Source organism: Pollicipes pollicipes, unplaced genomic scaffold (assembly GCF_011947565.3).
Source record: "Pollicipes pollicipes isolate AB1234 unplaced genomic scaffold, Ppol_2.1 Scaffold_3087;HRSCAF=3621_pilon_pilon_pilon, whole genome shotgun sequence".
NCBI lineage: Eukaryota > Metazoa > Arthropoda > Thecostraca > Pollicipedomorpha > Pollicipedidae > Pollicipes > Pollicipes pollicipes.
Genome location: NW_023596225.1, coordinates 17,753,727 through 17,778,111, shown reverse-complemented (window position 1 = coordinate 17,778,111; position 24,385 = coordinate 17,753,727). Strand labels below are relative to the sequence as shown.

Sequence of the window (24,385 nt, the reverse complement as noted above, 5' to 3'; positions counted from 1 at the left end):
TGTATTGGCGTCACATTTGTCAAAATCATCTGTACGTTGTCAGACACATTTCTACAAAACATTTAGTCCGATACAGCTCGCGAACAGGGAACGCGGCGTGTGGGTTTTAGTCGCATCGGCGGCGCGGGCACCAAAACTACCAGGGGCTTCGTTTACTGGTGTCAGCTGCATCAAGCCAATGTGTTTTCACAGGGCACACGAGTACTCACTACGCAGTAGCTACGCTCAAACGAAACAAGCTTCTGGAGGTGAAATACGCTCCAGCACTCTTAAAACTTGACGGCTTTCTGTGCACATACGCATTGTGCGCGCATTGCACATTGAGCCCGGTGAATGTGGTGGCCAAAATATATTTGCGGTTTACACGTTGCTTTAAAAAACCAAATGTTGTCAGGCTGTTTGGAAGCAATAATACGGACCAGTAGTGCGGGATCCTCACGCCATGTCTTTCGCCATCGTGGTTGGTAGTTGCACACGTCATTTTTGGTTTAGCTGGCGCCAGCAAATATTTACGAAGACCATCTCTGCAATGCATTTGTTGAGATCACGCGATCACCACAACTGGTATTGACATCTCTTGGCCTAAAATTACGAAATAATTTCAGCAGCTTGCTAGTGCCTAAATGCTATGACGCGGACAGCCAGGAAAAAATCGGGAAGCATACTACCAGTTGCGTGGATGAAACGTCCTGCAGTATAATACTTTTGACAACAAGCATTTCAAAATATACTACAAAGATAAACTACCACAGAGGTTGGTCACATAAATGTCGGTGCGCAGTAAAGAACCCACCACTTGTTAAGCAGCTACGCGCCTTAAAAATCAACAACAAAAAGGAGAATATTCATATAAATAGTACAACATGATCAACAAAGCTCTGAACGCATTTTAAAAATGCTCACACGACTGAACATGCTGATCACTTGGGCCATGAATTAATATACGTTCATGCAATGTACCTAACCTATGCACTTTACATGCACCATGACGTGATTCTAGAATTAAAAACTTTCAGACGTACAGACGACAAACGTCCAAGTAATATACGTCATAACAAGCTTAGCTAAGGAAACTCCTTGATTTCACACTCAGAAACTCCTTGGTTTCAGCTGCTCTCAGAATTTCATGTTCTTATCCGCGAAGGATGTGAGTTGTGACCAGTCATGCACACAGCCATACCAAAGCGGTGGCTCTAGGCCACAGGGGCGGGCTTGCTCTTAACGAGACCAGCGAGGGCATGTTGCAAAACATATATCTAGCTCTACGACGAAATGGAAGTCACTATATTTAACACCATTCGCCCATGTACCACATAGAAAATTCAGGATACAAAAGCTCCGAGCACTTAGTAGAGCCTACATTTCGACGAGGACTGTTTCTCATGGGGTTTAATACGTGCCCAACCAACAAACACAAAACGGGACGTAAACGAGCAAACTCATATTGCTATCAATATCTTCTCACTCAGCAAAGAGTCATACTGCTGTCATTTTGTTTGGGTACTGATCATGGACTGACAAAGAAGATTCCGATGGTGCTTGAAAGATAAACGCCATTTAAATGTTGAATATCCTACAAACAAGACAAGTTTTGTCAGTGGTACCAAATGAATATAAAAACGTGTAGACTCATCGAGGAAGCTCCCTTTTGCATCGACGGGCCCTGACAGTGTTCAGTTTCTAATACCACCCCAAAGCCTTTAATCGGAACGACCTGAGGCATGTCAGGGTGGAAATGCTTGGTACGCCATTTCCAAATTAATATTAGAAGCACGTTCGTAAAATAAAAGAATGTAATGAAGACAGATCATCAGATGTGATGAAGACACCCAGATCTTCAGGTTTTGCGAAGTTTTTCGAACGCGAGCAAGATATCATTTTTGGGTCTAACTGACTGATAAGCAATGCTTAAGCTCCTGGTCATCTTTCTAGCCGGTTGACTCGCGTACCACTCGAGCAGCTGTACGTTTAAACGAACAATAGAAGCGGGAAACAAACAATTCTCATGACATGAGCTTGCGGAGATTTCCCGAAGAATGCCGGCGGGTGCTTCCGTAGATGCCCAGCCCACAGATATCACAACCGCTGACTAGAATCAGCGACCGTGCCGCCACAGAGCATCGGGTACATGCACAGTACACACAGTTCTATCACAGCTCACGCACCAGTACGAGAACAGAACGCACCTACAACCGGAACAGGTCGCCAGCGAGTCCACCGCAGCGACACCCGCGCGTGTGGCGTGTGCTTCCGGCGCCGCGGCCCTCCGGGGGAAAATAGGACTACGAGCTCTGCGCTAGTTGGCCTGCTGCTTTGGCAGCAGCTGTCAGTCGTCGGCCAGTTCAAAGTGGAATTTGGCCCTCAAAGGCTGAGTGAGTTCGAGCTGCGACACGGAGGTCACAGTGTTCAGATTGCTGTAGCCAGACTCCTCGATCGTCTCCAGGTCGTTCTGCAAAACAGGAACGGTTATTAGCAGCACATCTGGAGTATAAATTGTCTGCACCTGCTAGGTAGCGGGAAGCGACGGTGCCGAACAGGCTCGTGACCGGAATGAGTGCAGGGTGTGTCCGGAATGGGTGTAGGGTGTGAGGAGGAATTTAGGTTTTGCATGAAAGGCAAGTGAGATCTCGAAATTTGTGGACAGGTCTTTGAATGGGGAAAGTCAGACTCCCCTGTCTTCCCGCCAGGCATATGGTGGACCGAGGCGACATTTGTGAGCCGTACGCTTAAGTTCTTATGCGCTGATATCTCCCATGACAGCCGCAATCATCAATAGTTAGACATGATGCACTGAACATCCAACAGGGTCAGTCAATTCGGAAACAGATGGCCAACGTCTTTTTACCGCACCATCTGTGCTGCGATGTATGTTGGTAGCCCCGACACCTATGCCGTGACGTAATCTTTCGCAGGACATGCACGGGTGGGCATTATGTGATCAAGCATGAGATGGTCAAGTTACAGATTCAGCAGTTGCCAAAATGAGTAGGTCAATAAGTTAATTCAGATTAGACTTTTCTAATGTTCCATACTTCATCATTTGCTCACGGCAACTTCCAAAAATATCCTTGCTCGTAAACCTGATCGACTGAATTCCTTTAAACGGTAGGAAATTGCTCGAAATGACACTAAACGTCACGGTGCGAACTGACTCTGTTAACCGCTGTCGATGCCCAGTGCCTCTACCAGCCAGCTGTGACGGTCCCTGGGTGACGATCCGTAACCAGCTCCAGTGACCACTCATTAAATGTATGCGGCCCGATAGCTCCCAGGTAGGAGCGCCTGCCTTCCCATTGCCCACCCGCGGCAGGTCGGGCTCGACTCGCTTTAGGCTTAAGGTGTCACTATTTTCCCGGCTGCGATGACCTGTGGCTGGTGTCAGCGGCCGTGCCACACGTTAGGGGACGTCAGAGGGCAGAGGGATCAAGCGTCGCCGCAGATTCAGCTTTTGTCGCAAAATTCTGCGTTGATTCGGAATTTCACGGTCGGTGGAGGGGCTGAGGGCTTCCACAACAAGCACTGCATAGCATGGGCTCTCGTCACAGACATCCAACCGATCAAAAGGTTTAGACTAAACCTGGATGACAAAATTAGAACTCGCAGTGAACCTACCGAGTGACCGCCTCCGGAAAGCATCGTTACCCATCACCCACTTCCGCTAATCGCTGAGGCTAATCGTTCAGCTCCGATAACCAAAGGCTAGCTGACCAGCCCAGGTGAATGCGACCAGCGCTGCCGACATCGTCTGTGTCATGGTCCCGTCTTACTCACGTCGCAGTGCATCTTGGACTCCCGCGCGATCATCGGGAGGGTGGAGGAGGCGGTGCCGACCCGACGCAGCTCCGCTTCAGACACCTCGTCGTCCGTCGTCAGCAGCTTGCCCTGGCACTTGCGCACGAAGAGGACGACGAAGGGCGGCAGGATGCCGGCAATGGCCAGCAGGGCAGCAACAGCGAGCGCGAAGTCCGGGTACTCCCGCGTCACGGTCTCCCCCTGTCGGCGCGGCGACGCCGTTCAGGAGGGGCACGAGCGCGCGGGGTCAGGGGGAGGAGGAGGGCCTGGGCACAGGAGCCTGCAGTTACAGACACGGGCCCGGCAGACGCGACAGCGCAAATGTTGTGGAAGGCCAGCGCCATTTTACCCACCCGAGGCAAAAATCCCCTGCGAGCGATTGGGTGAAATGAATCGGACAAATGGATCAGTACTGCAAACGCTGACAGCAGCACGTAGAAGACTCAAAGACAGTGGGGGTTTAAGCCAACATTTTCTCTGTGATCTTTGTCACTGTTGACCCTGGTGTCCTCAGATAGGGTCATGCATTTATTTTTAGTTTCTTGGCGCCAAAGGCTCGTCGCCTCGATTTATTCCCGAATTTTGAATGTTTTTCGAAGTCAGTTATAGGTTTACAAATAGTACGGCTAAATTTTGACGCACGAGCGCCGACTGTCAGGTTCCACCCCAGGAGGGCACAGCCATGGCCAGTGATCCGCACGGCCTAAACCACGGGATGTGTATTGGCAGCTCATACAAGTGAAGACTTAGCTCCAGCAATGCTCGATTGCAAATAAATGAGGGAACAGTAGGCAGCAGCTCCATCACCAACCCATGCCGGCAGTTGACGCAGCGTAGCGGAATCAGAGTCTCACCAGATGGCGGTCCCAGGCTGGGTAGGTGGGTCGGTTCATGAACCGGAAGACGACTGAAGCTACCAGGACGGTGGCCATGACCAGGGGAGAGATGTAGTTCCAGCAGAGCTTCCAGAACAGGCCCGGCCTCTCGCCCGTCATCTCCTCAATGTCAAGCGCAAACCTGACCGACAGGCAGCACGGTGACAGACTGACACCGTGACAGAATGGGCTGCCACTGACATTCTTGGCGATGAGCAGCCAGACGTGTGATGTGGGGATGCATGGAGCTGGAATACCTGACAGCCAGGGGACGCTGTGACATGGTGCTTTGACATCATGAGTGCGGCATAGCAAAGAGATGCAGTGGTCGGACATTGTAACGCGATAATCTGACATGACCTGACACCGTGGACAAACCCTTGGGTGGAGGATTGCCCCGATTTGGAGGAATTTTCCTCCTTCCCCACTCGTCACTCCCTTGAGTTTGTTTTTATTCCTCCAATATTTGATTAACATCATCCAAAGGTTATCAGAACAATACAAATAAAGGTTTTCGAGATAATCTGACCTTTTCGTTCACATATTAATTTTGATGAGACCCTCCTGTCAGCAGCTACTGTATTGTTCGACAACACCTGATACAAAGTATTAGTTCAGATGCGATCATGACTCGGGCGCGTGTCCTCATCAGTAATGCAACCTTTCGCGTAACGTCCAAGGCCGGATATTACACGCTGTCCGGAATATGGTGTAGAAAATGACACAATGACACCACCTCCGACGACGATAAAAGACAGAATGATCATTCTGCTCATTAGCAGATGTTGCCACATAATGAGCCGACAATGCGACGGAGCGGGCAGAAATTTCGAGTCGCTGCGCAGTGATGAAGTGACGTTGATTCGACTTTCACAACACAAACAGCTGATAACGTTACACAGTCAGCTGAGGTGCAGCCGTAAGGCGGTAGTTTTGACTTGTAACACAGTGAGCTGACATTGTTACAGTGAGCTTACGTTGTGCGCACTGAGCTGCACTGGGGCGGCAGACACGCACAATTTTGGAGCTCTCCCAACCGGACAACTACCCAGGGTAGTTTACGTGTCCTGATTCTAGCAGTAGGCACTCATTAACTGAAGTGTTCGAGCAGTGTGAATGTTGCCAGAGCTGTACACAGGCCCCACTCAGTAGCATTCATTTGCAACAAATCGTGTCTGTTATTTATCGGCCACAGCAGGGGCTGAAAACCAAAGACGTCGGGCTCAGCTGTCTACGTTGAACAGCACAGGTGGCGGGCAGACGTTGTGAGCGTCGTAGTCAGTACAAAGGCTTTCCTCATCAAGCTCGCCATTTGTGTGGCTTTTCGTCTGCACCGGTCAGGGAGGCACCGGCCGAGAAGCCATGCAGGAGTCAGCCTGATCCTGCCGTTAAACCCCGTGCCCGGTCGTGTTTGGGGTGATGGTGTTGGAGGGGAGGGGAGAGGGCAGGACAATCGTGGCATTTTAGTTCGATCGCACTCAAAATCGTGGCAATTGTTTGTTGTAGTCAATTTCTTACATTTGACACTGTTGAGGCAAAACTTTAAAAACCGAACACAAAGAAACGTCCAGACAAAGAGCTCCATACTGACAAAACATCAGTTTGCTCACTTTTTGTAGCCGTAGACGTAACAGACAGCTAGCATCTCCATGAGGGCGATAAAGACCAGACCCATGGTGCCGGCAAACGAGTCGAACAGCTTAAGCCAGTACTCGCCGGCTCCAGTGGTGAAGATGAGCCCGATCAGAAAGCAGGTCACGCAGATGACACCTGGAAGCACGGAGGCCAAACTCTGTCAGCTGAGCGTAAACAACGGGGAGACAAGTTTCAACAACATTCGCGAGCGTGATTGTCGTAAACGTGACCTACAGGTCTGGGCCAGGCTGGTCCTCATGATCGCCGATTTACGGGGGCGGTGAGGGTTAAATTTGTCTAAACTAATGTAACGACTGTCGTGCGGGCGAGGGTAATGGGCCACCTGCACTCCAGCCAAAGGCAGCGCTCATGTTAAACAACCAGCCTTCGGAGCCGCCGACAGCTGCTCACCGCTCAGCACCGACTTGGAGATGTTCCTGAAGAGCTTGATGTCGAACACGGTGGTGATGACGCCTTCCATAGTTCCGAACTGGGAGCCGAGGCCCAGGGAGATGAGCATGAGGAAGAAGCAGATGGCCCAGAACGGCGCTCCCGGCAGCTCCACGATGGCTTGGGTGAAGACGATAAACGCCAGCCCCGTGCCCTCGGCCGCCTGAGGGGAGGTCAGAGGTCAGCCGGTGACGCCGGCATCGAGCCAGCGTGCTGGCTGGATTCGTCTGGTTATTGATGGGAGCTTCAGCAGAGCACATAAAATATAGAGCAATTCCACCGGAAGGGACGGCGCCCGGACGATGGCCGCCGGCCCGTCATGGACAGAGGCCTGCCGTGGCTGACTTGGCGCCGCGGCTGGAGTTGACAGTCAGCGTTATGTAATACGAGGAGATGGGGGTGTGTGCCTTACGGTCCAAGTGACCTCGCTTTGATTGCTTGGCAAGAGGCGGCTTTGGTCGGAGCTCCAGAAAGCTGAGTCAAGCGCGGTTTGTATCTGTGTTCTGTCCCATGTCACACCATGAGATGAACATTGCGTTGTTTTCAGAACCGAGGAAGCTGCTCCATACCTAATCCACGTCCGGCACTTCTTACTGAGCCCAACGGAAGCAATACACACATATATGTGAAAGGAGAAAGGCACGGCCATGGGTGTAGTTTTCTATTCAGCTGGGTGGGGGTGGGGGTTGATCCGACCCCTCAAACTTAAAGAAGAAAGAAAGCAAAGCCGGGGTAGCCCCGCCTTTTTCATCTTTCCACTGTTTACCAAAATTTGTAAGGAACTTTATTCATGGGCGCGGTGTTTTAAGCTGGCTGGCCAGCCGCCGGTAACCACGTGGTCATCACTGTACTCAACAGAGTTCAACAGTTGAGTCCGCTTGAAGGCCGTCGGGCCTTGACAGGCGCATGCTTGACACCACCCCATGGGTGCACGTCCTCAGCCAGCTATCCATAAATGTTTGTAAATGCTTCGATTGAGTTCACGGAATGGCATGCCGTCTGCGCTCCAGCGTCAGCATTGCGTCGCCGTTCCGCGCGGGACACGCAGCCACGTGGCTCTGGTACGAGCGCACGGAGGGTGACGTGCAGGCGCCGCCCCTGGCTGCCGAGCCGCCGGATTCGTCCGTCTCCCGGTCATCCGAGCTGGTGGGGTTTGTTGCAGCTGGCCGAGGTCAAACGGCGGCGAAATCGGAGCCGCCGGTCGGCTCCGGTTACACCAAATGCCCAGCATCCCCGGCAACGGCGTCTAGATCCTCTAAATATTTGGCGCCCGGTTGGATGACGACCAGGGCTGGGCCTTGCCCACAGTCGGCGGCGGCCTCTATGTTTACCCGGCCTCGCCGCCCCCGGAGACCGCCCCTCCCTCTCACCCCCGCCACCGTCACTGCCACCGGCGGTCACCGGGGAGGTTCAAGTTCAGGGCTCTGACTGCCTTCCACCGCCGCCAGGTTTGGTCGGACGGCAGATCGCCCGGGGACTCCGTCCCCATAGCGTTCAACGACTAACGAACGCCACCAGGAAGCGGCGGCAGGAAATAAAATCCCGTTTTGCCTTGGCGACATGGTGAATGGCCAAAAGACGGGGTGTAAAAGGTGGAACATGGCGGGCAGGGATGGCACCCCCCCCCCCCCCTCTCTCTGCGTTCCCCCAGACAGTGTAGAACATTGGTCCTGCTGCAGTAGTCAGGTGTGGTAATGGGGAGGATTGCCTTCCCATGTCTTACCCACCTGGTTCAGCTGGTTCTCGAGGCTGCAGTTGTGCTGAGGAATTACCTCTGAGAGGTTGTGGGCCAGCTCGTGCCTGTAACACAGACATGAGCCTGATGAGGATGCCGCATCGTCCATCGATGTAGGGTAAAAAGATAACAAGTTAACTGGTTGCGGCAGGTTATGTCGGCTGGAAACAATGGGTGTTAAATTCAAACAAAAAGGCGAGAACGTTTACCTCCGAGCAAAAAACGCACTAGCTTTCCACGGTGGATGCGTCCAATCCGCGAAGGCTTTCGGCGGAGACACAACGGTCAGAGAACGCTTTGCACGGTCTCAGTTGGCTGAGTTGTTATCGTTCTCTGATGTCAAGACATGTTCTTTTTATAAACCTTGGCTCTGAAATCGCGAAGATTTCCAAAGTACATATACGGATTCATGACCAATGGATTACAACTCGCTATTAATAGAATGGAGCCCTACCACGTACTGCTAGTTAGTTCCCGTTACAGCGCTAACTTTCGTATTGAGTAGATGGCACCATTTTCATTACGTCCTGATGACTCAAAACTTACAGTTGAACAGAAATCACTTCGGTAAAAGTTTATTATCCGTTCAAATTTTGCGGATTATTCCTCCTCAACGAACGACAGGTGACCCTAATATTGATGCTAATGAGGACCAAATGACAACTACGCGAGACAGCTCAGGGCTGTGTGTTCCTATCGAATCAAGCCAGGTCTATGATCCCACCAGTCTAAGTGCAGACAAGAAGCGGCGAGCCACAAATCAAGGTTCACTCACAGATGAATGCACTTCTCGTGGTTGACGACGGCCTTGAAACCGAGCACGGAGAAGATGACGATGGAGGCGAAGACGGACGTCGTGCAGTTGGTGATGGACACGACGAGCGCGTCCTTGCGACAGTTGTTCTTCGGCGGGTTGTACGAGGCGTAGGCGATCAGCGAGCCGAAGCCGAGGCCCAGCGAGTAGAAGATCTGGGTGGCGGCGTCCATCCACACGGTAGGGTCCTTCAGACGGTCCAGCTGGGGGGGGGGGGGGGGCAGCATGCCTGAGTGAGGTCACGGTTCAGCGGTCGGTGCAGACGGCTGGCGGGCAGTAAGCTTCTGCCCGCCAAATGTCAATCAGAGACCGAGCGAGATGTATGCAGACATCATCTGCACGAATGACTACCGTCTGTGTAGTGTGAGCGACCAGGAGTGTGACAAGAGCCAGAGACGGGCCGGAGGCGTAAATAACCAAAGAGGATAGACCGACTGCTAGGCCAACATTATCGAGCCTATTAATCGAAGATGAGTGGCCATCAAATGGGAAGTGGTCCCCAAATTATTGAGTGCTAGTCCTGGGCATTGTGGAGACGGCTTACGAGTTGAAATGTCAGTGATTCAAAGCAGTGAACGAGCCTTCTAGTGGGCGACCACCCCGAACCATAGCCAACATTTCAGTCAGGACGGACTGGGCGGTGTCTAGTTGGTAGTCAGTCTCGAACAGCAGGTGTGTGGGGGGGGGGGGGGGGAGGGCAGACCATGACCAGACAGGTTTACATCACGGAGCAGACAGGTTCGGTCTACTCGGGGTAGTTAATGGGTCACGTGGTCACGTTAATGGTCCCTGGGTCATGCCCAGTGGACCAGCCACGCCTGTTTGTTCTGCAATTTGCCGGTCCGCGGCTAACTGAGTGCCGGCCCGGCCAAGCGTCGCACGTGGCCGGCGCCGACGCGGCCTCCGCAGCACCTCCTGCATGACCCCCTCTGGCAGGAGGACTCATAATCGCCCGCTCCCCGTCCATCGATCCCAGGCACGACCTGGCACCGCGCCAGCCAGACAAGTGCGACACAGCCGCCGGCTATATTGACGGCCTGGTGACGTCAGTCGAGCCTGGCGTCCCATTGGTCCACCGGAGGGTGTGCTGGAGGAGGGGCGCCGCTATTTCGGCGCCTCCCACGTAGGTCGTATTAACGGGGACGGCTTGTGCGCAGTAGAACTTCGTCGCCGTCTCGTGACTCGTAAGCTCTTAATCAGTTCCGGCGCTGGTGCGTGGTGCGTCTTTTTCGGCCATAGTTACCAGAAAACCATTGCGAAGGATTATTTCATATTTTACTGCGGTGGTAGCATTGTGCAATCGCTGCGGGTTAGATAACGGTCATCGACGGATGTGCACGCAGGCTATCGTAGCGGTTAGCGATAACCAATATCATGTAAGCTACAACCACTACGTCATGATAGTGCCCCTTCTATCGCACACAGCAGCTGGAAAATGGAACACGCTGCATTTCAGCAGAGATTTTATCCATGCATGCCTTTTGGCGAGGCATAGCATAACATTCTGGTATGCTCTTATGCTGACGGTAAACAAACGCTATCTGCGAAAAGGCCTCAAAAAGGGGGAGCTCCGAGCATTTCGTTGATCTCGAGGGAGTCATAACGCACGTTCAGCGTGCGATGTAATGTTGCTCCAAAGCCTGGCCCTCTACCCAGGTCTGCAAGTCGCGAATGAGAAAAGAGCGGTCATGACGCCCCAGGGATCGTTGCATTCTAGCTGTTGTGAACGTTCTGGGAGCCGATCCTATCCGGAGCGTAGGGGCGGCGCGGCGCAGTAGACGGTCAATACACTGTTCTCCGAACAACGTCCAGGGTTCACTCTCATGAAGGTACCGCCTGTATTGGTGCCGTCGGAGTCTTGTCTGAGGGTGGCAGAAATCAAATGGTAAAACTGCATTCGCAGACAGTTCGAATCTGTTTACTTGGTTTGGCAACACCCCCGCGAAACGTCTGCAGAAACCGATGGTGACAGGGACCACACTCCTCCAGAGACTCAGGGTCCCTGTTTACAATGCAAAGCTATTGACAATAGTGGCGCCTCTGGTTGTAAATAAATCTCGCGCTATTGGCAGCAAAAACGCGGTTCCATCCGACAGATGGCAGCACCCCGCGAGCGAAGGAGGCCGGCCAGGTGCCGCCACATTCTGGAGCCCAATCTGCCGCTAAACGCTGTTTTTTCTCATTTGGGTGATGTTCACGTCCAGTTCACACGAGTGTACCAAATCTCATTGAACCAAACATTCCCCAAGCTTGGATACAGACGTTATTCCTACGATCTACTAAATATTCGATCAAAACCTGTGCAACTACCGGACAGGAGCACGAGGCAATTTATCCAGGAAACAAAAACAGCTGAGGAATCTAACACAACCAGGCAACAGAAGCAAGATAGAAGCTTCTACTTACGCGGACCTGAATGGGCTATAAGATTCGTCACCTACAGTTGCTGCTCTCCCTTCAAGTAAACATCGATCGCCAGATTCAAAGAACCCTACCTGCACGTGAAGCGTTACACCTGCACGCTAAGCGTAAAGCCTGCACGTTAAGCGCAGGGTACCGCCTGCTGTTTTAATTACCTTCGGGTAGAGCATGTGCTTCAGTCCGACGCCGGCTCCCTCCAACGTTACGGCCCGGAAGAAGAAAATGGTCAGCATCAGGTACGGGAACGTCGCTGTGAAGTAAACCACCTGCGGACAGACACCGGGCTCAGTCGAGTTTAGTCAGCGAATAGTCACCGGTGAAGTCACAGGCATCCCGTCGTCAATCTGTTATTAATTGCCGCATTTTAATTGCATGAATTGAATGGCATACCAGTATGTAGAGACCGGCAATCACCGGCTCAGATATGCCTGATGATGGCCGTTCATAAAGCACAGCAATCAAAAACAGGTGAAATACTACTGCTGTAAACATACACATCGCGTGTATAGCGTTTCCTTGACTACAAGCAAGCAATAATATCATCTGCACTCACGTGGTAATAGAAGGCAGCACACCTTCAAGTTCTCGTCCCCCAGCAACTCTAAGCCCCTGATGGCCGGGGCACCTCTTCGCCCTCCCCCGTCCAATCCCTCTGACAACATCGTCGCCGACTTCGGGCCCACCTTGCCGGACGACTTGATGCCCTTGCGGATGCAGATGTAGACGACCGTCCAGGCCAGCAGCAGGCAGAGGGCCATCCACCACTTGATGCCCTGCGGCTGCTCGATGGCGGGCGACGCGTCCAGCGTGTTTCGGTACCAGAAGAAGGCGGTCTCCGAGGACTGGGCGCACTCGAGGTTCACCGTGCCGTTCGGGCCGTCCTGAGGGCAGCTGGACCACGGCAGCTTGGCCTGCGAACGAGCACATTGGACAGGTCAGTAGGGACTGCCGCCGTAGGAAACTGGACTTTGGAGGGTGTCCTGCGAATGGAAACAGTGGATAATTGTAGGGGCTCTTGACCGCGACCGCGACAGCTTGGCTTGCGAGCCAGGGCAGCGGAGAGGTCTGTCCATGGCTGGTCGTATCGTGTACGGATGTGTTAGGGATAGACCTAGTTACTCCGCAGAGAACCAAAGCCGGTGAGGGGCCATAACGGTTTCTCAATGCGTTCCTTTCTAAGCACGGTCATAAAACTTATATAACGTTTCGCACATTTCGGTGGAGAACATGTCTCCCCCTCCCTACATGTGGCGGGGGCCGACCTCAGGGCCAAGCGCACCGGGTCATGGCGCCAGAACTGCGCCGATTGGTAGCACAGACAGTGAAGAGATTGGAAATAAATTATGAGAGACGCCGTGGAACTCGTTACAGACTGAACAGACGACGTGCTTAGCATGTTTAACTATTCGAACGTGACGAATGCACCGCGAATGAAACGGCTGAATAGAACGGCACTGGGTTTGCTTTTCCTAATAAACCACACGAACCACTCTGCGCTGGCAAGATATGCAGTTTGCACGGGCGGGTTGCACTGAAGTAAGAGCTGCAACACACGCCATACATTGCACAGACCGGACAAACTAGACAGGCTGAGCAGACTAGACTAGGCATAGTAGAAGCACCCACTGCTGTTGAATGAGCGGATAGGCCGCGGCTGGCACAGCAGCCCTAACGTGTCAGGGAATCGTCAGAATGGGGATGCGGACCCGGACACCGTGTCTTGCCGATGGAGCCAAGAACGACAGATTGCGTCAGCGGGCACTGATCTACGCTGGTGCAGCGTAGATCTGCTGATGCAGGTCTGATCTACGCTGGTGCAGCAGCGGCAGCACGTATTCCGATTATCTGTTAAGGCAGGCAGAACTGAAAACGGTACCGTATAGGAGCATCTGCGGGCCGATGGATGGCCTGTTGGAAGTCGTTTTTGCGAAGTAAGCTCCATGTTGTGCCAGCACCGGCCGGACGAATGCAGAGCACAGTGGAGCGATCGAATTTCTTTTGAACGCGTGGCAGCAGCAAACTATTAAAACGTATTTTCAGGACAGTTATTTACAAATGTTGTTTTTGTGGCGCGTGGCAGAAGGAATCTGTTTGACTTGGCATTTATTTTGGCTTGTGTTTATGCATTTTCCTGCACAGCGAGCGTTAACAACCCCTGTAAGACAACGCCTGGGGTTTCTCACAGCCTGGATTTTGCATCATCAGTTATGTCTTACGTTTCAAAGACGTGTCAGTGGAATGTCACAATAAAATAGCGATTCTGCGCAGCTTTCGAAAATATTAACTCCTCGAACTTGATTTTCGAAGGCACCGAAACACAGCTACTGACGCTTTTTGCACGTCGCCGAAAGTCCAAAATGATGCCAGCATTTGATGTGAACACTGCGCGAGTCTCGAAGCAGCTTAATTTGCACCGCTCCACGGGTACCGGATCCACAGAAACCGGATCCTGGTACCACGGAAACCGGATCCTAACATCACCCAGCCCGGGAATCATTTCCAAGTCCGCCACGATCGTCTCCGCCTCGCTGCACGTGCGACGTGGCTGCGGTCAATACCGGCTGCCCGGCGCCGCCAGCGAGCCAGCGCAGCCCTCCGCCGCGAGCGAGCCTGCACTCCCGGCGCGACCGCGCCGCATCGGTTCGAACCACGCGCCGCCGCCGTCGATCCGGCTTTCGCGGCGGCCCCCCCGTCGTCTGCGACGCAGTTCCATGGTTGACCCGCCCCGGCGGCGGCCCTTCTTGCGCGGCGGCGGGAGCGACCCGGGCGGCAAGGTCGCCGGCGGCGGCTGACAATCGATCGTCGACACCGACGGCTGCGCAGCCGCAGTCGACGGCGGCGACCACGCCCGGTCGCGGCCGGTTCGGACCGGCTCGAGGCAGGCGGGTTTGGATCCGAGCGGAGGGGGAGGGCGGGGGGGAGGGGTTGGAACGCGAGGGACGCTGGTACCGGTGGCCAATGAGGCACCGGTCCAGGGGCGACGCGCGGGGCACAGGCTGTACGGATGCTGTGACGTTTGGCTGATCTGTCCAGGCAGCTCACGACTCGTGTTTCTTTCTCGCGTGTTCATTCCCCAGTGGCCAAGCCCAGTATGTATGGGCAACAACAACCGTTAGTCGTGACCTAGGCAAACTTCCGTGGACTTAGCAAACCTTTTTGACCATGTCTCTAATTTGCGTCACGCGACGGTAGCTCTGCCAACTGCAGTAGTAATAAATGACCCAACTGTGGACCCGCACAACCGACGGCTGACGTAAATGGTTCATGAATCTGACCAACCGTGAGTTGCGACTTAAACTGTCACCGACAGTGGTGATGTGAGGGCATACAAGAGGAAAAAATGAAACCTTATGTTCACAGCAAGAGTTGTGAGGCAGTGAAGCTCTGTTTGAACCGCGAACCACACGGTCTACTCACGGTGAACGAGTTGAAGAGATAGTAGAAGCACCAGCTGATGATCACGTTGTAGTATAGGCCGACAAGGAAGGACACGACCGTAGACGAGAGACCAATCCCACCTGTGAATGATAGAAATTAGCTCTGAAGCGTTCGGCATGTAAAGCAAAGTGAAGAGGCTAGTATTGCCACGAGGTTCACTGAAGGTCAAACGCGCATGGAGTGCGGGAGCCCTGTCCTTTCTGAGACATCATGCTTGTTCATGCATTCGCTCACTCATTCAGTTAACTGTTCACCTTCTCTTCTTGTTATGAAGCAAATGCGCACACACACATGCATCGCAAGGAAGTATGCCTTCGTTGATTCATGGACCTTTACACTCAAACACGACCGAAACATATTGATGTATATATATATATATATATATATATATATATATATATATATATATATACGCGTGTGTGTGTGTGTGTGTGTGTGTGTGTGTGTGTGTGTGTGTGTGTGTGTGTGTGTGTGTGTGTGTGTGTGTGTGTGTGTGTGTGTGTGTGTGTGTGTGTGTGTGTGTGTGTGTTCTGTTCACGGAGGGACCAATCCAGGGACGGTGTCAGCCATGGGTTCCCGGTACAGGAGCACCTGGACCAGGTCGGCACGGAGTTCACAGCATCGACCGGGGCCTGCCCAGGACGCCTGACACCTCGCGGCCATCCGCCCTGGAGCTGAGACCTGAGTGCCACTCCGACGGCGGTGGCTACTTAGAACGCGCCGCGTCGCCGGGGGGTTCCGGCCTGAGCAGGGCCGGCGGTCGATGGCAGACCGTTAGCAGGCGCCAGGCCTGCTCCCCCCCCCCCCCCCCCCACATACAGCCGCCCAGACGGAGGCGGTGCCGGGGGTGACGTTGGCAGAGGTGAAAAAGCTTCTGATGTGCAGGATATGATTGGTGACAAAAACGAGCACCTTTGCGAGGTATTTGGTGACGCAGTTGGGAACATGGAGACAAATCATAGCAAATATCCCAGCCAGAGGAAACTTAAATATTGGCATTGGTCTGTACTCGCTAACGCTTGCAGCGTGAGTTTGTGTAGAGCATGTGTCGAAACATTGAAGTTGCGCTGTATGAGTAAGTTGGGTCCCAAAAGGTTGCCAAGTATAGTAGCTTTGACCAGGATAACTTTAGCAGATGACCGGAACATACTGCAAACCATATTACACCGGTGCTGATGTCAGAGATCAGTGGCGACACTGTGCTTTTGCAATGACAGTGTTTTCGACAGATTTTTCAGCTAAGATTCGCTTTTCATACTCAACAGTATAACATATGAAAATATTAGGCTTGTTTCTCGTGAGAGCTGTGGCCGACCCCAGCACCTTTAGTGCAATCAAAACAGTTTCACCCCAGATTTCAACCATTTTCGCCTCAGAGTTAAGAACAGGGGCATAGGTTTCAAAATTGGTTCGAGGGGGGCTTAACTCTAAGAACTGATGAGTGATGAAACGTGATGACTTCAAAATGGTTAATGAAGATAGGAAAGTCCATTTTCTTACCACCCACGTCCTCGTCGGATCACGGTATTAGTGGCTTTGTTCAAAATTGCTCCTTCGTTGGCCAACGAGTCAGCAGGTTTGCTCCCGTGATTGAAACTGACGTCACTCAATCCCCAGCGCTGATTCAGGTCGTGAATTTGTCACACAACACCAGTGTCACCAGCCTCCATTTTAGCAGAACGGGTAAGGATCTGACCGTGAGGCACGCCTGCAGCAACTGCTGACGTGATCCTGATGTTCGGCTTGCAGTGAGGCGGGTCTCGCGACTTCGTTCGTGGTCCGAGGCTAGTAGACTGTGCACAACCTCCAGCGTTTTCAAATTACAATTAGGTCTCCAAAGTACGATTAGCTTAGCATGCCCCCCCCCCCCCCCCCCACACACACACACCGGTTTTCGAACGATACCGCTCCGGCATGTCATGCAATCGCGTACAAACCTTCAGTAACCCTCGGGCACTCATTGCCCGTGTTTTGACACCAAAAACGCGTCCCTGGCAACCCTGCTTTCTAAGTAGCTGCTGGCTTATAGGAACGCTGTACGGTGATCCACAGCTGGTGCGGGTAACGGGCGGCAATCGGCAATGTGCGTTACGCCGTTACGTCAGCGGATGCCTACACCACAGGTATGTGGGTGGAAATACAGTTATTTCAATTTCGTGTCACTTCTGCGCATGATCTGATAAATGAGGGTCTGCCAAGTTTTAAAATTTCGTTTTGCAGGAAAATTTGGCCTTTTGACCAGGCCTAGCAGGTTCGATTATTTACATATTATGGTTGTGAGGCCGCTGGCCAAGCATGTTCTCGCTCTTCCCCGTACATCTGACGTACTTGAACCGAGGCAATGTGCTCATCAGCCCTTAACCCGCTGCGTCGGTTACTCATGCCCTAGAACCTACACAATAACCACCGGGGCTTATGGCATGGCCGGCAACTGCTTCTTCAGCGCGAATCTTCCAAAGCATAGGTAGGTATGATGTTTGTGACTCATTGCATTTCATTCATCTCTGATTTATGTGGTTTATCGTATGTATATCTTCTTGCGACGGTTTCTGATAGATTCGGCTCCATGTGACAATTTAAGCTCTTCCAAGTTTCGTCGGTGACAGAACAGTTCATTTTTCACCGCTGGTGGTTGGCACGACAGCAGAGGTCGGACTTTGTACGTCGGAGGTGTTTAGTTTCATACCGCTCGTGTCGGACCGGCCCGAAGTAGCGACCCTTAACACGTCGGTGGTTTCCGTCGCTAATGGTGGGCTTTGACAGGAAGTCAGAAAATTTAAATATTTTGCCTACTGGTTGGTATACGTCCCTGTTGCCGATGTGGTTGCGCTCACGGGAGCTGATTGCAGAATAGTGTGTCATGACGTCATGTAGAAAATTGCGATTTGAATTAGCCGAAACACATGCGTAACACCTACGTTACATGTTACATTCCTCACAATACCCGGCACACTCTTACAACAGAAAACTGGGCGCCACTACAAACTGATTTACAGTTTTCTAAAAAAATAAATCGCTATTATAATCACATAAATAGGTAGTCTTTGGTGAACAAGCTCCCTTAAATCCGCGAAATCTCCCCTTGTCAGCTTTGCATAACTCCGCGCGCTTCTATTCCCGCCATAGAATGGGGTGCTTTCTGGGCATGCAAATGAGATGGTTTGAAATTAGCTACGAGATGGGCACGGTTTAACCTACTAGTCTGTATCAATAGACAGGAAGTTATGGCATGCAATAAGCTCAGGACGCCCCGCTGGACGTCCCCTGTTGTTCATCCGGCATGAAACCAACAGTGTATTTTATCCTGTTGTGGGCCGTAGGTTATGACGGCAATGGTTTCAAACCACGCCGTTCAAATGGGTTTGATACAAACATTCTTTTCAATAGCTTTACCAGAGCGCACATTTTCGATAACTTTCGATATAATCAGCTAATACCCAGCTTCGCTATAGAAATTCACCAACCTGCGTGAACTGTTACTACGTCCGGCATCTAAACCTGGGCCAGGTAAAGATTTACGGACACTGTGATCAGCCGCACCTGGCCCAGCTTGGCAGCCCAGACCCTCACCGATCAGGGGGTGTATGGAGCTCCACATCCGGGCGAGCCCTTCCCAGCTCGGCAGCCCAGACCCTCACCGATCAGGGGGTGTATGGAGCTCCACATCCGGGCGAGCCCTTCCCAGCTCGGCAGCCCAGACCCTCACCGATCAGGGGGTGTATGGAGTTCCACACCCCGAGCGAGCCCTTCTCACCCCGGCAGCCCAGACCCCCACCGATCAGCGGGTGTATGGAGTTCCACACCCCAAGCGAGCCCTTCCCACCCCAGCAGCCCAGACCCCCAACCGATCAGCGGGTGTATGGAGTTCCACACCCCGAGCGAGCCCTTCTCGCCTTGGCAGCCCAGACCCTCACCGATGAGCGGGTGTATGGAGTTCCATACCCCAAGCGAGCCCTTCCCAGCTCGGCGGCCCAGACCCCCACCGATCAGGGGCTGTATGGAGTTCTACACCCCAAGCGAGCCCTTCCCACCCCGGCAGCCCAAACCCTCACCGATCAGCGGGTGTATGGAGTTCCACACCCCGAGCGAGCCCTTCCGGAGCCGCTGTCCGATGGCCAGCTCCATGTAGAACAGCGGGATGCCCTCCACCAGCAGCATCACGAAGTACGGGATCAGGAACGCACCTGAAGCGGAGGACAACAGCCGTGAGCCGGGACCGTTCGCAGCATTCGGCGAGCGCTCAGTACGCGCACGGCAAGATACGGGTTGCAAGCAGCTGGCTGGTTGTTGTCAGAATACACAGCTGGCATGTTTGTATGTCAGCAGAATAGAGCAATTGTGCACAAATCAAAGTTTTGGATGACCAAATAAATCCACGCACAAGGTAGGTTCTGCACGTCGCTCCTCTGGTAGGTAGCAGTTGAAATGCTATAGTGAGCGACGTGTTTTTTCTGCAGTTGCATTAAGTTGCTATGGCGAAGAGATCTTCCACTTAAAAAACAGTTATTACCTTTATGAAAGACGTGAAAAGCACCGACAAATGAAAGACTCACAAGAGCTGGAAGATGCAGCTGTACACACTAACTGTGGACAACCGGCTGATAAAACGTTGAGGAAACAACCTCAGACATGACAGGGGAAACAAACAACCACCATGAAAAACGGACGCAGCTGTGCATCGTTGCCGGCCCGGCAGCCAGCCGCTCTCCGACCACTCCCCACCCGTCAGGCATGTGCTTATTGCGAGGGTGACTTCCGGGCGTCGTTTCCGGCGCGACGCCCCCCGGCCGGCGGCCGGCGGCCGGCGCCGCGTGTCTGGGCAGGGGGCCAAGTAAGCACAGACACCGGCCGGAGTGCGCCGCGCCGCCACCTGCCACCGCGCCCGCACGCGGCCCCAGAGACGCCGGCGAGCACCTCCACCTGCCGCCCCACCGCCTCCAACCAGAGGTGGGCGGGCCCGTGCTGATGCCCTTCCCGCCACCTGCCACCAGAGAGAGTTTCAAGAGCTCCGCCTGCCGACAGCCACATTGAATCCAAGAATGGACCGATGCGTTTAAACGAACGGCTCTTGGCGTGCCGCGTATAAGGGCGGCATCATTTCTGGCCGCCCTCTCTGGATGGCGATGAGGTAAATGCTGCTCCGGTGTGCTTTTGTTATGCAAGCAACAGATGCCGGTGCTTTGTCCTTTCCCTCAAGAAGTTTCGATAGGCGAAAGTTGGAGAATGGCTTGAGTCCAAGTTGGGAGTGGGGGAAAAAGAAGCCCTCCCCTCGCCGGCGGAATAGGAGGCTACGCTGTTGCTTGCAGCCGTTTAGAATTGGAGCAGTGCCAAAGGTTTTAGCGCTTTTTTATCTCTCACATCTGTTACCTGCTATCCTCTGGCAAATAGTGAGATTAAGGACGTGGCTGTCGAGAAACGGCGTGCTGAGACCGAGCGTTCGGCATTTTGTGTTCACAACGAGAATCTTTACGTCCTGTAACCAACAGAAAATGACAAAATGACAAAAAAGGATAGCTTTTATATCAACTCAATGACGTCTTACTGAGGTAACCTTGCTGAGACGCAGCGAATCCTCCACAAATCACCCACCCACATGCTAAATCAAATGCGACATTCAGTTGTGGGCAGCGTCAGGCTCCTATTCATCCTCCCACGCGCCTGCCAAAAGGTCATCGTTCGCCTGGCAGCGCAGGGGCCGCTCGATCGGCGCCGCGCGCGGCGTCCCTCTGCGGCGCGCCCAGCCCGGCTCATCGCCGCCGCCGCCCAGCATCGATCTCGTGGCAGAACACGTGCGGCCCGGCCTGGCCGCGCGCCGCCCACGACGGAAAATTCCGCCGCTGGCGCCGTTTCCGCCGACCACCCCCGCCCGATGGGATGCGTGCGGCGCGCGCAACGCCGCGGCAAATATAGCTCCGGCGCTGGCCGTCGGGCACCGGTTGCCTTGGCCGCCGGCGCCCTGACCTCGTGACGTGGGGCTTCCGTCAGAGGGGCGGAGCCGTGACGCCGCGGCTGGGTGACGCGCCGCGCGCGGGTGGCCGCTGATGCGGCGCCGTAGAGCCGGGGCGGTTGCAAAATCAGGCACATGACACGCTGGACGTAAGGCGTGGATCTGGGGCACGTCTGCGGGCGTTTTGCGCGCTCGATTTCGTTTCTATATTCGTGCTAAGGAAAAGGTTGACGACGGAGGCATCTAGCGCTGTCCCTAAGATGTTGTCTAGCGTTCATCCGACCACGTTTTCCGTACGTCAATCTCTCGACAGGGCTCAGACGATCGACTGTTTCCATGGTAACAGTGTTTCCATGGTCGTTGAGGAAAGCTGCCGGGATTGCGTGAGCTTAGCTTAGTACACAGAACGGTGCACTGAAATAGCAAACATAGTCCGGGTGAAAATGGCGCCAGTTTGAGTCACTTTCTCTGGACCGGTCTCAAAAGCTAGTTTTAAAAGTACGCCACTGGTTCATGGGCAAAACGGCTACGTTTAGTTGGTTGATCAGCATCATGTTCCAGTCTGTCGATGATGTTCAGTGGAAACGGCGAGAAGAATGTCTCGACAAAATACAACAAAAATAATGCCCTACGTCGTGTCTGAATGTGTATGGTTGCCTCGAGGTCATCTAGATCGCACTGATCAGTTCAATAACTAAGTATATATATATATATATATATATATATATATATCGCATGACATGCTTTAGATAACGTTTGCGAGATATATTTAGTTACACAACATTATTGGGGCAATTTCGTAGCATCGAAACAAAGATGCGTCTATCTAAAATACGAAAGTTGTTGATTTATATAGAGTTGTAATATGTGCTACTTCATAAACAAATTTCAGGTGGAAATCCTTCAAGCTAGCAGCTCACGTTTCATCCTCGCGTTTCCTCAGTTTCCCGGACGAGCATTGTTACATTTTTTACAACATGCATTTTAAAAACTATTTTCTTCCCACGTCGAATGCAAAGGTGAAGCCGCTGAGTCCTGGGATTCTCCCGGAGCTGAATCAAATGATGAATCAATTGTTTTGGAAAGAGCATATTTCTGTCCAATGTTTCTGTCTCAATGTGCCTTCACTGATCTGCTGAAAGGCAGAATGGGGGCATTTTACGTCCTGTGACAATTTGTAAACAGATGCAGACAAAGTTGCAACTCCTCCAACATTCTTAAAATGACTACGCAAATCTAACTATGCGATCAACCACGCATAGTCGTGTTGAGCAATACCAGACAGACTTCAACTGCTCAGCCTACATAGATGCACCATGCCGGTAACAACAGTCGACAGAAATGGTGGAGCGTTGTATGTTCACGCTGGCTTAAGTTAATGCGAAGATAGTCTGTCAGATATCCAAAGGTGAACTGCCAGACATCCCCATTCTACCTATAGTAGCAGGCGTCTTTCATCTCTTCCTGGCCGCGAGACAGAACAGAGACAGTCACCATCTGGAGGCTCCGTTTCGAGAGAACGGCGGTGTTGAAGCAAAAAGCATTTGCGTTCGACCAGGAAGAGGAAGAGCAAGCGTAGGTGGCAGAATACGACAGAGCGACAGCCCGAGCCTTAAGTTTATCACCGGTGCCCTGCAAAATCTCTCGTCTGTTCCTTTGGACCCGAAAGTGTCCAAAGCGATCATGTCATCCTGGGCACGCAGCTGTGAGCTGGCGACACAGGTCTGGAAGGTCTACGCAATAGCCCACTTCATGACACCCCGCCTCACTCCGCCCGGGTCGCGCTGGCTGGCACGCGCCGCGGCGGCTGGCGGGCGGTCACGAGCGGCTGGGCTGGGCTTGGAGCGCGGGACGCCGACGACGGCGCCCCATAGGTTTCAGGAACAAGTATTACAGCGAAACGGAGGCTCGTGGGACAGAAAGCGAGCCAAGACAGATGCAGCCATTCATTCCGCTTCTACGGTTTTGTTGATGGAGGCAGGTAAGGCAACGTTGTGCAGGATACGTATCTATCCTTCCCTTTTTGCAGATGCAGGCAAGAATCGACGCCACCCAATCTCACAAGATATGGGAAGCGACAACCGTATCCAATGCACCTACCTCCACCGTTCTGCTGACAGAGGTAGGGGAAGCGCCAGACATTGCCGAGACCGACGGCGTATCCAATGACGGAGAGCATGAACTGCAGCTTGTTGTCCCAGCTGGCGCGCTGCTTCTGCACGGTGACCTGGCCGGTGGTGCCCCCGGCGTCCGTGATCTGGATCGGGTCAAACTCGGCGTTGCCCACGCCCGAGGCGTCCGACCCCAGCGACGAGTTGGACTCAGAGGGCCTCATCATCGGAGAGAATGGCAGCAGGCGGGTGCAGTGCAGGCAGAGGGCGTGCCCTACCGCGGCGGTAGCTCCTGTCGTCTGTCGTCTGTCTTCAGAAGCTCAGGTGTTCCTCGGGGCAAGCGTCTGTAGCGGGCACGAGCTGCCTCCGCGGACGATGTTAGCGTACTATGCTGTTGATATCACGCTGCGCCGAGCCTGGCTCGGGCATGCGTATAGCCGGCCTCCTCCGGTTCTGGAAAATCGATGACGGCGCCGTCGATGACGGCGCGCACTGGCGGCGGGCGCATGAAGGGCGAGGGTCGGGCTATTTTGGGAGGCATCAGGTGTGTCTGAACGCAACCAGTCCGTCCAGGGGGACACTGCCAAGTGCCGGCTGGACCCAGTGTTTTTCCGTCCGGGCAGACACCGCTGAGCCTCAGCTGGTCTCGGTGTTTTCCGACCGGAATATCCTGGGCAATCAGAACATTACGTCCGAACGGATGATTAAGTGTTGCCTATTCATTCATAGTTATTTTTATGTTCGTTTCATTCTGCTCTATTCCATTTATGTCTTTCGCTTTATCGTTTATCATTTCATTTTATCTCATTTTCAATGTTTCGTACGCGCTCCATCGCGTTCACGGGTGTACCGGTAACTCACGTGCGGTCACGCTTCGTCCTCTGCTGGTAACTCACGTGCGGTCACGCCCCATCCTCTGCTGGTAACTCACGTGTGGTCACCCCCGCCCTCTGCTGGTAACTCACGTGCGGTCACCCCCCGTCCTCTGCTGGTAACTCACGTGCGGTCATGCCCCGTCCTCTGCTGGTAACTCACGTGCGGTCACGCCCCATCCTCTGCTGGTAACTCACGTGCGGTCACGCCCCATCCTCTGCTGGCAACTCACGTGCGGTCACGCCCCGTCCTCTGCTGGTAACTCACGTGCGGTCACGCCCCATCCTCTGCTGG

The 24,385-nt window shown here is 53.2% G+C and overlaps 1 protein-coding gene across 1 annotated transcript; it reads right to left on the bottom strand.

Moving 5' to 3' along the window:
- On the bottom strand, positions 1–23,533 carry LOC119090645 (sodium- and chloride-dependent transporter XTRP3-like). The gene is made up of 12 exons (XM_037213490.1): positions 23,208–23,533; positions 19,213–19,344; positions 15,140–15,240; positions 12,406–12,633; positions 11,878–11,988; positions 9,263–9,504; positions 8,480–8,552; positions 6,714–6,915; positions 6,278–6,437; positions 4,647–4,809; positions 3,772–3,993; positions 1–2,449 (listed from the first exon to the last, which is right to left on the bottom strand). Exons 1-12 carry the CDS (start codon positions 23,443–23,445, stop codon positions 2,327–2,329), a joined length of 1,995 nt encoding a protein of 664 aa, XP_037069385.1. The 5' UTR covers positions 23,446–23,533; the 3' UTR covers positions 1–2,326.
- Positions 23,534–24,385: the final 852 nt, after the last annotated feature.

What these genes read in the sequence shown, in the direction of transcription:
- LOC119090645 (XM_037213490.1), bottom strand. Translation starts at nt 23,445, where the DNA reads ATGATGAGGCCCTCTGAGTCCAACTCGTCGCTGGGGTCGGACGCCTCG. An exon ending in CTCCATACACCCGCTGATCG is followed by an intron (nt 15,241 to 19,212) that starts GTGAGGGTTTGG and finishes TATCATTCACAG; the next exon opens with GTGGGATTGGTCTCTCGTCT. An exon ending in CACGAGAAGTGCATTCATCT is followed by an intron (nt 8,553 to 9,262) that starts GTGAGTGAACCT and finishes TCTGTGTTACAG; the next exon opens with GCACGAGCTGGCCCACAACC.